The 12,847-nt window shown below is 49.5% G+C and overlaps 2 protein-coding genes across 2 annotated transcripts; both read left to right on the forward strand.

Annotated features, from left to right (window-relative positions):
- The first annotated feature begins 252 nt into the window (after positions 1 to 252).
- On the forward strand, positions 253 to 1,848 carry J3458_005004 (uncharacterized protein). Its single transcript, XM_066118555.1, has 3 exons — positions 253 to 710; positions 773 to 1,755; positions 1,780 to 1,848. Exons 1-2 carry the CDS (start codon positions 580 to 582, stop codon positions 1,401 to 1,403), a joined length of 762 nt encoding a protein of 253 aa, XP_065976075.1. The 5' UTR covers positions 253 to 579; the 3' UTR covers positions 1,404 to 1,755; positions 1,780 to 1,848.
- Positions 1,849 to 3,375: 1,527 nt separating this feature from the next.
- On the forward strand, positions 3,376 to 7,395 carry J3458_005005 (uncharacterized protein). Its single transcript, XM_066118556.1, has 9 exons — positions 3,376 to 3,890; positions 3,942 to 4,284; positions 4,341 to 4,420; positions 4,476 to 4,509; positions 4,563 to 5,265; positions 5,324 to 5,556; positions 5,610 to 6,018; positions 6,082 to 6,837; positions 6,893 to 7,395. The coding sequence occupies exons 1-9, from the start codon at positions 3,621 to 3,623 to the stop codon at positions 7,020 to 7,022; spliced, it is 2,958 nt and encodes a 985-aa protein (XP_065976076.1). The 5' UTR covers positions 3,376 to 3,620; the 3' UTR covers positions 7,023 to 7,395.
- Positions 7,396 to 12,847: the final 5,452 nt, after the last annotated feature.

The raw sequence follows: 12,847 nt of genomic DNA on the forward strand, positions 1-12,847 counted from the left end.
TAGAATTTAATTAATTAAAACCTAAAATAAATAAAGCTTAAAGAGAGTAATATATAATAGATTTTAAAAGAGAGCTTAATATAATATTAAGATTAATATTAGTTTTTCTCTCCCTTAACCTATTATAAAGAAAAGTAAATTAAGTCACGTTATATAGTAAAATAAGGGGTAATATTACTAGAAACACTTTAGGTAAAAATGAGGAAGAAGAACAGCAATTAATATAACTAATGCCCCAAATTATCATACAGGGCGCAAAATTGGGGGTCCAACTGTCGTCGCTGGACCCTTTAATGTTGAATCCACTTTTACGTCACTTGAGCAACTGTCGGAATCTTTGGATGTCAAAAACAAGAAAAAAATTCAGTTGAACTTCATCTCGACTCAGTCGCGTCTAAAAACAGACAACTTCTATCCAAACTAGCCATTCCGATTGGGACACGGCATATGAAGCAGGTCGTTTCACTCGGTTGGATTTTTGGATTGTTCTAAAAATACCTCGACACCACTTAATGTCCAGTTCGACGTTTCAGAAAACCTTGAAACACAGCTCCCAGCCCTTCAGTGCTCCTTTCAACAATGTCAGTCTGCAAGATTTGCAACGAGCCGCTCGTTCTCAGGCTGGATGACGATGCGGACTATGACGACACTGAAACCGCAGAGACTGTTCCCGATGATTTGGAGCTCGGCTGCGGATGCCACTTCCACTGGTGAGCCCGCGCATCATCCCGAATGATTTTGTTTTACAACATGGCTGACCTTGGGGTGGTAGGGAATGCCTTATGGAGGAAGCGTCTGCAGTAGCTCTATCTCTGAAATGCCCCAGCTGTGACAGATATCTGCCGAGAAACGAGGCCGGCGCCTCTTCAACGAATCAGTTCCGCGAGGCTTCGTCTGCCGTTATCCTGGCCCAGTACAGCAATGAGGGCGGCGTCCAAAAGGACCTTGACATCATGGGTTCAATCACCGAAGAAGCCTATATTCAGGCTCATCCGGAGGCGCGCCCTGCGAGGGCATTCCATGTCATGTGCTCTGAGGGGGACATTGCCGGCGTCATCGACTTATTGAGAGACGCGAGTGACCAAGGCGCGGATGTTGGAAGCATCATTCGCTATCAGGATCCTTTGGCAGGAATGAAGAGCGGACTCCATTTGGCTGTTGAGAATAAGCAGGACGAGATTGTGTGGACGTTATTGTGGCTGTCGTCTACGCTTTCTTCGGATGCTTTCCCTCCCCTGGTCCGGCAGATGGCTGAGGGTGTCGGACTGGGACGCATCAATGTGGATGCCGATGGGGATGTACGCTGCCTGAGGGATTCCCAGGGCCGGGTGGTGGAGACTATTGCCCAGCAGAATCCGGAGGCGTGGTCGGCGTTGCTTGATATAGGTGTTTTGAGTCCTTGAGTGATGGCTATAGAGCATATACGAGAATTGTCACGAATAATGGAACCAAGACTATAGTTGAGGAAGCTGGTGAATGGAGGGACATATGGGCTGGGGAAGTTGAGAGGCTGGCGGGCGGCCAGCAAAGCAGAGGTGGCCAACACGCAGCTATCTGGTTCTTATTGACGACAAAGGAAATGACGGGCAATAGTGAAAACGGATATACAATGTGGCGTCAAGAATGGGGGTGAGGCACGGAGCAAAAATAGCGTTTGGAGGCTGACGTGGAAGATGCAAGCCAGAGTGGAGGCGCCTTGTTTGTATCTCTGAAACAGTGCAGAGGTCAGATAAGCAATTAGTCAAGGTAAAAAGCATATTCAAGACCCGTTCTGAAGACTCCAAGGGGGGCAAGCATAGTGCCACGACGTCTCGAGAGCGTTGTGATGAGCTTATGTGTAGATATTAGCCAAAAGATCCACTATGCTTCTTGTAAAGTTCATTTGCCGGTTTTGAACTGAAAAAAAATGTTGGCCTGTAACGGCTCGTTTAGAGCTGAGGCGAGTGGTATAATTTGTGGCTCAGAAGGAGAGATTTGGCTTGGATGGGTTCAACCAGTCAATGACTGCAGAACTGGCACTATCCCCTACGTTGTCCGAAAGCTTATAGATGGTACAACCGAGCGTGTACCCAGTGAAGCATGTGAGAGGGTCTGGTTGATGTGTTTAGCGAGAGAATTCGCGAGCAGATAGCTAAGAAGCCCGAACTTGGCCTAGACGACAGGGATTGAGAGCTAATATTCTTGTACCCAGACCAAGCTGTACACAACGGTAGAGGTATTGTGGTTGAGCCGAGTATCCGAGCACCTGCTAGTTTCGGCGGAGGGTCCTGGGCCTCGCCAACTGCCATTGGCCGATAACTTGGTTCGTTTAGACCAGCCCTACGTGGGCAGTTACAAAACTTTAAGAGCCAAAGAACGCGGGTCATGATCGTTTGGCATTCCGTTTTACTCGAGCTAAGAAGGGAGCCAGCACAAAGTGAAGATGGCACAATGCCGGGCTCGCGCCGTTGGCCCTACCACCGGCATATAGTTGCCCAAGGCGTCGACTCTCCGCGGATTTGCACATGTTACCACAAAATTGGGCCCTCATATCCAAGCAGTGCTCTACCTTTTACCAGTCCGTATAGAACCAGTCCGTATAGACTTGTGTCGAGTTGACATGAATATGCTGAATGAGCTCACTGATAAATGTGATTCCTCGACAGCCAAGTACTGATTACCTGCCAGGGCGGAATTTTGGGTATTGCTACGCTGCCCGAGTTGGAAGGTGGGATTAGCCTCTTTGGCGATGTTGCTCTCAAAGCCTCGTTTGTTGTCTACGATGACGGCAAGAAACGCCTTGGCTGGGCTAAGGGGGCTTAAAGAAGACTATTTACAGAGGTTGTCAGGAGGGGGGGTTGTGAATTCAGGAAATAATAATAGCTGTTGTACTTCGTGGGGGCTGGTATTTGAGCAGGGATTCGGTTTCGTACTATTCTACGCGCCAGGGGCAAAGTTTAAGAATTGATAGTTGCCTGACTTTACAAGGGATAATTCATTGTCGTGCTACGCAGTGGCAAGGGCAGCTTCTGCCCTGCAAAACGTCTGTTTGCGCCTCGATTTTGGCGTCGAACCTGATTCCCTCGCATGGTTACGGCTGGTAGCAGCACATATGGAGTATAATGAAAAGATTATAAAATATAATATAAATGTAATAACATTTTTAAAACCTATCATCACCTTAATACAGGCAAGACACACCACTTACATGCAATGCACGACCAATTAGACTGCTCAGGCGATGCAAGTGGACCCACTCGCCGTTTTTGGATGTCCTAGATGCAAAGCACATGCCAACTCGAAAAGCAGGTACCGGCCCAGTGACGTCGTCCAACCGGCCACTCAGGACATGACTTGTATGCTTTATTACAAGCTTCTTTACCGCCTTTCGACCTCGGAATAAACTCAAATCGCCCAACACTCCCCATCATCCGAGTCTGCGTGCGTATCGGTCATTCTCTCACAGCCCCGGCCGGACCCGTTCTCGGGCAGCAAGATTCACCACGTTGGCGCTACGCATTGGAGCCAGGTGCGCCTTGCGCTCGCACTATCAGCACCAACCCGCTCTTGGTTTTCCTCTTGTTGCTCCGAAAACCTTACAAGCCGTCGCATGGCTGTCCTTTGGAGCCCGCCCGCCGAAAATGTCTCCCGGAACCGGCGATAAGAAACCCGAAAAGTCCTACTTGAGCTCTGCGGTCGACGTCATCTATCCGTGGTCGAGTAGTCGCACGGCGACGCCAACGCCGGATAACAAAAAGGGCGGAGGGAATACAGCCGCGACTGATGGGACCACTACGCCCAAGGCAGCAGCCTCGGCCGATCATGCAATAACGCCATTTTATGGACAGAGCTTCCGGACGTATCCCAAGGATTGCCCGCCGCTAAATGTGCAATGGTTTCATGCGGCCGATGTGGGTATGCGAATGCCAGGATGAAGTCTCCGGGCTGACCCTGTGATTCAGGTGCCGAAACGGAAACCGAAGCTGATCAAGGGACCGAAAAAGGAGGATAAGGAAGCGAAGCCGCCTGTTCGACCCAAGAAGTTTACCGCGTTCTCAGAGTCTGACTCGCGGAGGACGGAAGCACGCTACCAAAAGCTTTTGGAGGTGGCAGAGGATAAACATGGTGCTCTCAGAGACACTCAAAATAGGCCTTCAAAACGACCCAAGTCCGATGAATCTGGCACCCTTGACGACTCATATCGGGGCCATACCCGGGTTGCTGTCAACGAGGACTACCTATTTGATCTTGACATTGAGGAGAGGGAACTTGCGCCGGTGTATTGGTTAGGGCCAATTTATGAAGGTTGGAAACCTGTTGAGCTTGCGGTGTGAAACAATCGTGCTGACGATTATGGCTAGTACGACGTGGCACTTGGTTCTTTCAGGAGGGCTCGGGTCTGAGACCCTGCGAAGAGAACCTTGCAGCTCAGCTAGAAGAGGTAGGTGCTCACACTAATCGGAGGTCGAGTGGCGTGTGTCCTAATCTAAAAGCAGGGCTACTTGAAAACGAAACCGTGGCTGCTTCCTGGTATGCAGTAGGCAAAGGTATTGGTTACTGAATCATGCTGACGGTAATCACAGGTCGAGCCCGAAGCAAGTCTGAAGTAAAGGACTATACAGGTTCTGCCAAAGCGGATAAACCTCACGCAGCGGCGGACCAGAAGGCCTCGACGGCTACAGCTAGCGTACAAAAGCCACCGGCGGGTACCACTCAGGCGCCGCAACCACAATTACCGACATATCGTCTATTTGGTGCTTATATGAACAATGTCGCTACATATGAGGACGAAAAAACCGCTTGGATGACTACTGATGGCATGCTCTCATGGGTAGCTGCCTCGGTGTATGAACGATTCGCTGGTGGTGGGTACATGAGCGGTGTCAAATTGATTAGAGGGTATTCCGAGCCTAAAAGAACCAAGGAAAAGGAGGAGACGAAACCTGTGACAGAAAATCCCGATATTCCGGGCCTAGACGAACGACAGCAGAAACTGCTGAAGAGAAGATCAGCTCCTCCCACCACACGAGATTCGTCGGAGGACTTGGGATATAGCCAAGTTGTAAAGAAGGAGACCCAGGAACGGGAGGCAGAGCTGCAGCGGCAATTGTCTTCCCTCATTGAGAGCGAAGGGCGTACTGCCGAAGAAACCGAGGAACAACTCAGAAAACGCGACGAGCAGGAAATAGAAGACGACTACAATGCACAGGATGGAGAGTCTCAGGGCCGTGAAATTGAGCATTTAGTTCTTGTAACTCATGGAATCGGACAAAGACTAGGTTTGCGGTATGTTGCCTGCTGAGTTGCATGTTTGTGTGGCACGCTAATCTTTACTGCCCAATAGCATGGAAAGCTTAAACTTTGTTCACGACGTAAACGTCTTGCGCAAGACTATCAAGTCTGTCTACAGCAACTCGGCAGACTTGAAGGCACTCAACTCTGAGCTTGGTACTGGGCCCGGGAACTGCAGAGTGCAAGTTCTTCCAGTTTGCTGGAGACACTTGATTGAATTTCCCAGGCAACAGCAGAAAAGAGCCGAGCATGATCTAGGCGATGCTACGGATGAGGATGATAGCTGTGAGACTTCCGATTGTACGCTGTTGCGGGATGGTATACTAATTACCAACCAGACCCTTCACTCGAAGATATAACTGTGGAAGGAGTTGCCTTTGCCAGATCCCTAATTTCGGACCTCGCGCTCGACGTTTTACTCTATCAAAGCTCATACAGAGAAGAGATTTCCAGGGTTGTTGTGGCAGAGACTAATCGTATTCTGAACCTCTTCCGAGAGAGAAACCCAGAGTTTAAAGGAAAAGTGCACCTCATGGGCCACTCGTTAGGATCTGCCATCTTCTTTGACGTTCTCTGCCGTCAGAGGGAGAGGCATCCTGACGAAACTCGACACCCGCTTCGATTCTGGCCCTCGCACAACCGACCCGAAATCAGGCCAAAGGACCAAGAGCTGGAGTTCAATTTCGACACGTCTGATTTCTTTTGCCTCGGGTCTCCTGTTGGCTTATTTCAAATGCTCAAGGGAAGGTAGGTCGTACGGCTTGTTCTCTTGTTCCCAAGAGATGCTGGACTGGCACTAACGGATGCCAGGACTATTGGTGGCCGTCATTCGCCACACAGCTTGCCCTCAGAAAGCCCGCTGAATCCCGAATACACTGGTGATCCGTTCTTGACAGCCCCTGCTGGTACAGGCATGGATGGCATTTCTCCAATTAGTGGTCTGCCCATGTCGGTGTCGTCGCCCAAAGCCGAGCAGCTCTTCAACATCTTCCATCCATCTGATCCCATTAGCTACAGACTGGAGCCGCTGATTTCCCCTGCCATGGCGTCACTGAAACCACAAGCGCTTCCGTACACCAAGAAGGGAATTTTTGGCAATGTCGCGCCACAAGGATTAACAGGCATCGGGGCCAAAGTCGGCCAGAGTGTCAGCGACCTGTGGTCGAGTTTAAGCGCCGGCATTGCCAGCAACATACTCAACCGCAGTCTTGGCATCACCAACGAGGAGGTTGCGCGTTTTGCTGCGGAGGATCACCACGGGGACCAGAAGGGTGAGGCGACTGGCAGTCAAGAGGCGGCGGAACTGTCGGATGAAAGAAAGAGGCAGCTGGCAGAAGCGGCGGCTAGAGGACGTCGTGTGAGCGACAACGGTAACTCGGTGACGCTCATTGACGATGAGCTGGAGACGCTGTATTCGACGTTCCAGAAACGGCACGACACGGTGCACCCGAACGAGGAGATGGTCCATGTCAACGATGAGTCGCGCAAAGCTCGGAAGCTGCGGGTAGAGGAGGCCAAGGTGCGGGCGCTGAACAGAAACGGCCGTGTTGACTACAGCATTCAGGAGTAGGTGTTGCCCGTCGATGGCGTCCAAACGAGTATCGTGCTAACGCCCATGTAGAAGCGCCTTGGACTTTAATCCCATCAACACGATTGCGTCGCACATGAGCTATTGGGCGGATGAGGATGTCACTCATTTTGTTTTGTCGCAGCTTCTGTCTGGGAAACGGGTGGATAAAGGTGCTAAATAAACGATGAACTAGGTATCTGGTCGGGGTCACGATTGGTTACGTCTTGGGAATTGGTTTCATGCGCTCATGTATATACTGACTCGAATCGGTTGAATTTGACGCTTTGGTATAGATTTGGCTATAGTAGATGGAGCTGAGAGTCTGACACTGCTTGTATAGTTGGATTGGTGGAAAAACATGTGGCATAACAAACTCTTGGCTCGAGTTCAGGATGCACTCGTCGTGCACGAGATTAGCTCGTTGAACGGCTCGATGCTGTTCTTCTCCGCCTCGGACTACCAGGAGATGCGTAAATACGACAGTCGATTCGACCGAGACGCCTTTCGCCTTGTTGGCATCCGCATGATAGCTAGGATAGACGCTTGAAGGGGACTCGTTTCGTCTCTGATGCATCACGTAGAGGGCAGGGCAAGATTGCAGAGCACCCTTTGGCTCAGCGTGCGTGTATGTGAATATCTCTACTAACATGTTGACGAAGCGTTTTCCAGCCCGAGTTCTCCCCGTACATGGTGCGCAAGGGCCAACGTGCGTCGTCTGATGCGTAGTGGCAATCCCGGTTGCCGAAACAGCGTTGGTTCTTTGCCGGCTACGGGGGCATGTTTGCTTGCGCGCTCGCCACAGCGAGGACGGCCATGTTTTGAAGCTGAAAAGGCCTGTCGAGGTAGCCATTTTGATATGAGGCAGCAGCATGATGCTTGGTGGTCCCAGCGAAGCACCGAGGAGGAAGAGGTGTATTGGTATGTATATAGCCACCTCCAGTAGGGGACTCAACTAGTCCTATACGTCATTGTTGCTGAATCGACTGACTCTGAGCCCTTGCCACGGCGTTGAATCAAGTGGTGTGCCTGCCACAGCGTTGCAAGTTGCTGGAGGGACCTGGGGTGGTATAACTTGTTCGTTCATCTCCATCTCTGCTGCACCCGTCACAAAGTCTCGGCGCTTGGGCCGAAATTCCATGTACATGGGACCAACGTATATATTGCTACAGCAATGTGCACGCATTGGTCGCTGTGTATTGAATCGAGAGGTTGCAGTTGTGAATGGGCTCAGGACCCTATTACAAGACTTGTTGTAACTTGGCATCTTGGTTGATGCTTGCTTTTGCCGTATTTAAAGTTTCATCCTTTGCATTTTATTTTTATTTTTATTATTTTGTAGCAATTGAACTATTTGAGACCACTTGTTTCAGAAGCCAATAACTCTCGCTGGCATGAACGGCATCTCGAGTCGACAAGTGTTACACGGAGGTTACGTAGCATTGCAGGCACGGGCCGTTCCTTCAACTTGACGATAGTTGTACAGGAGCTCGAGACCTACCTAGGTAGTTAAGGCCTAGGTTCGCTTGCTTACCACCGCTTCATATAAGTAAGAGTTACTTGCCCTTAAAAGCCTCAAGGAAACTAAGACCTTTTATATTAAAGCGAATGATTAGCTGACGAACATTGTTCCGAGCCCTTATATATAAGCCCTCGTCAGGGTCAAGTTGACTAGTTTCGCCATACAAGCCAAGCCTCTAATTTGAATCGTCCTTTTTAAGAAGGATAAAGTTGCATGGACTGATGAGAGGATTACATTGTTACCATTGGGGTCCATCGCCTCGCATACCGAAAGCTTATATAAGGTGGTCCATGTGTCAACGAGTTACCGGTTAGATTGTTACAGCTCGAAAGCCCACGGTTCATCCGACGGATTTAATTAAACTAGAGCGTCTGATTGACCAGGCCTGGAGTCCAGCTAGCGACTCCGAACCCGGGCTTCCCAGTCATGTACCCGTTGCAACAAGCCGAAATAGAACCCGGCATGTCTATCTATTGAGTTGGTGCTGGACCTTGGCTCTTAGTGGGCAGGAGTTTGTTGCAAGCGGCTTCATTCTTTCCCTCCTTGCAGTTCTTCTCGCCATCGTCGACAATCTTTTCCTCGTTCTTCCTCACCTCCTCCTCAAAGGCCTTCCCTCTCTTCCTTCCTCTTCTCCTCCGCATCCCTATCTACAGCAGCCTCCTTGTTGGCCTCGCGCGCAGCATCCGCCTCAGCCTTCACTTTAGCCCTCTGCGCCTCGGCATCCTTGTGCTTGGTCTTTCCACGCTGGGCACCTTTCTGGAACTCTTCCCCTTCCTTCTGGCTGGGGAAGCCCGTAGGGATAGGCTCTTGGACGTATCATCTTCCTTACAGGCGTCATTGCTTCCGGCATCAATATCGGCCCGTTTGTCAAATTGGACGGGATAGCCGGTTACAGCCTCCTGAGCGAGCTGACTGACGTCTCTCGTCAGACGTCCAAGCTGCTCTCTCGGCTGGCTTGGGCGGCCTGCAGACCTTGGGCAGCCAGGGCAACTGTGCTACCGAGTTAGCTGGGTACGTTGGAAGCATATCACGTCAGTACTGAGAAGAGATGATGAAGTTGAAGCCTTCCATGTTAACGGTAGTGTGTTGGTGTTCTGCTGTTACTTTTCTTAAAAAAAAGAAAAAAGAGCCTCAATGGCTCCCTTATATAGAGCTCGAATACCCAAATCGCTTCTAACCTCTGGCATAAACTTCGAGTTTTGCTGAGTGGGGATACTTTCTCACAGGAAGCAGCGCATCACGGCAGTTGTCCGCTGCTGAGTGGTCATGATAATCGCATGTGTGTTTTGTCTGATCGATAAATCATGCGAATAATCATCCGTGAATCTGCTTCTGTCAAAAAGAGATGTGTTGGAGGACAAGTCGATCGTGTGTGGGGGCTCCTTGACCTTGCCGACCAACTTTGAAACAAGGTTGAATATACCGAGTAATGCAGGCCGCAGGGCTATCCCAGATCGAAGAGAAGGCGCCTGGTATTCTGTTCCAGAAAGAGCGGTTGAGTCAAGCGAGTGAAGCGGAATGTCGGCGACCTCTTTACACATTCTAGCAATTCGATTGTTTTGCCGTCTCACCTATACGATTACGAATATGCGTAGTGGCATAATAGTCATCGTGGACCCAAGGCATTCCCTGTTATACGCCTTGTTGCAAAAAAGAAAAAAAAAAGAGTTATAGATAGGAATAGGCCCAGCGGCTGAGCCAAAGTACGGTTACAAACCATAGACACCAAGAGGCCGCGACGGCACCGCCACGGTGTCTCCGCGATCGACCAGGTCCTCTGGTATGTCGTTGTGACAGCATTGAAGGTAAATAAATGCTCAGTGGAGCGTGACGAGACCAAAGGCATATGACTGGTGCAGTCCGAAACGGGTTTCTGGACCGTCTTTCGGGACAAGGCAGATTTTGAGCAAGCTATTCTGTTCCCTGCCGACTACCATGCCCCCGATCTTATACAATATCTTGAATCAGAACTTGGAGTTGACTGATGACTCTTTGAGCCATCAAATAGCCGCAGCTGCGATGAAATGGACCATCTTCGTGGCCGATTCGGCTGCCTTTGTTTCCCAGCTACGCGGCAAGCTTGAAACTTTGCGTGTCGAATCTGAACGCAAATCTACGATGCCGTCTCGGGGTGAATTGACGCATGGGGCGCCATGTTCTCATCAACCCATCAGGCTCTGGCTCTGCTTTCTCTTTATCATGGTGTAATTAGCAGTTCCTAGGCAAGTCGACAACGGAAAGTGTTTTACTCGTTGAATAGAAAAGAGTACAAATACTCTTGTTTTTGGCCGACATGGACAACGCAGCTGCCAGCAAAGGGCGCAGCAACTCACGGTGCTTCTGAGTCAGTTGTATTGACTCAGGCATCCGCGTGCATGCCTCCAGCCGTAACGCCTGACTGGTCGTTGATTTGGTGTAAAGAGAGAGAAGAGGTCGAAGCAAAAAAAGTATATTCGGGAAAAAAAGAAAGAAAAAAAAATGTTTAGCTTCTCTTTGATTGAGCGTGTCATCCTTAGTGCAGGGGCCATGCTAATCTTCTCTGTGCGGATGTTAGTAGCGGGTTTCGAACGAGGGGCGTTGGCGGCTGGAAAATGTGGGCACTGACCTGTATCGTTTCAAATAAACCAAATGCCCGAAGGCAAACGAAAAAGCATTATTTAGCATTATATAGTCATATTTTGTGGGCCGCTTGGCCGGAACGGCAGTGTCGCACAGTACATGGAGGATAAAACACTCATGAGATACGCGGCGTGGCCACAAAATTTTTTCAATATTTTATTATGTAATACGTAGCAACTAAAGGAATAGAAGCGAGGCATACTAGACAAGGGCCGAGAGGAAGAGGTGGTGGGAGCCACGGGGAATTCGCAAATCATGTACAGTACGCGTGAGGGGCTGGACTACTAAATTTTTTTTCCGTTTTTTTAATATATGGATTTTTTATAATTGTCCATCTGAAACCGAGGAAGAAATAAGGAACGCCTGCTTTAGGTTGCGTGTCTCAGTTCCTTAGTGGTAGCTTGGGCGAAATTACTTACACCAGACTTCTCTGGTACCGAAGCAACTCAAAGTCCGACGCGGGCCGAAAAGATCTTTGGCACAGCTCGTGATAGCTTTCACGTCATAACGGGGCGCAATACTGAAGTACCCAGAGCACTAACGGTGAAGCTGTCACTACTTGCACAAGCAATAACAGAAGCACTGGGGGTCGATTTGGAAGCTCAACGTCTCCCTAAGTTCTCACTTTTTATAACTCCATTTGCCTCCTCTTCGTTATCTTTTTGACGACTGTAGCTAGAAGAACCCTGTTCTCAGCAAGGCCTTGATATAGGGGTAGGTAAAGTGGCGAGGGCGGACAGACGGGGATATTCGCCCCCTTGATCGGAGCTGTCGGAAGGCCTGCGGCAGTCACCACAATGTGCTTTTTATCATCAAGGGCTTGAATATTGCATCATCGAATATATCCTAGTAAGAATTTTGCCTCGAGCTAATTTGATACATGATGGTAAGGCGCACATCTCAATTTGGAGGCCAAGAAGAGGCAGGGGTAGGGTCAGATCCTGTTGTTTGCCAGCATGCCACGTTTCATCACGTAAATCGTAGGCCAAGCTCCGCTTCCCCTAACCATTTAGCTGATTATGATGATGCAGCCGGCATGTGAGGAGAGGCGCTCCGGGCTAATAAAATTGTACGGGGTTGTAATATCGGTTACATCGATGTCATGCGGAATATGAAAATCTACTTACTCATGACATGAGGCTTTAAATTGAAAAGTCCATTTATAGGCTTGACTAATACCTCAGAATCCTGGAATATACCGTCTTCAGCTCCGCCGTAAATGCTTTCCGCTAGTGCACTTGGGAAGCATCTCGCTGCTTCTCCCGAATCAGCCGTCAGCCCATTCAGTCCTCCCTGGCCCTACAGCCCTGCAGTAATCAAGTCTTAAAATAGGTGTGAGGGAGAAATAGCCTCATCAATGTGGGATAATTCCCTCGCCTGTCCAGGCGAAGCTTGATCTACTAGACACAGCCTCATACCGAGCTTGGTAAGGGATGTCGCCACGGCTACCAAGTTGGACCATCAAGCTACGAAAAAGGACGTTCTATTAATAACGCTTGAAAATGTACACCGCTAATACTTGGCTCTAGTATGCCCGTTGGGCGCTTTTTGGTTTCAGACAGGTGCCACCCCAAAAGATAAGCTTTGTAACCGTCAAGCATGGACTGATTATCGGCATTGCAGCTTCTGTGCGGCGCAAGGTTATTCTCATTTTGACACAAGATGCGTCTTATTAGATCAAGATGTGAAATAGCTGTTCTTGGAAGAGAAATTCCATCGACCCATGGGTCTCCCCCTGCACGTAATCGTTTAATGCTAGCCACAACGTGTTGATACTTACGAAATCAAAACCGCCACTTATCATGCATTCCTAGCCGGCGTCGGGGAATGATATCCCATCTTTAGGAGACTAATTACAATGTGGCATT

The sequence above is a fragment of the Metarhizium acridum genome (genome assembly GCF_019434415.1).
Source record: "Metarhizium acridum strain ARSEF 324 chromosome Unknown scaffold_31, whole genome shotgun sequence".
NCBI lineage: Eukaryota > Fungi > Ascomycota > Sordariomycetes > Hypocreales > Clavicipitaceae > Metarhizium > Metarhizium acridum.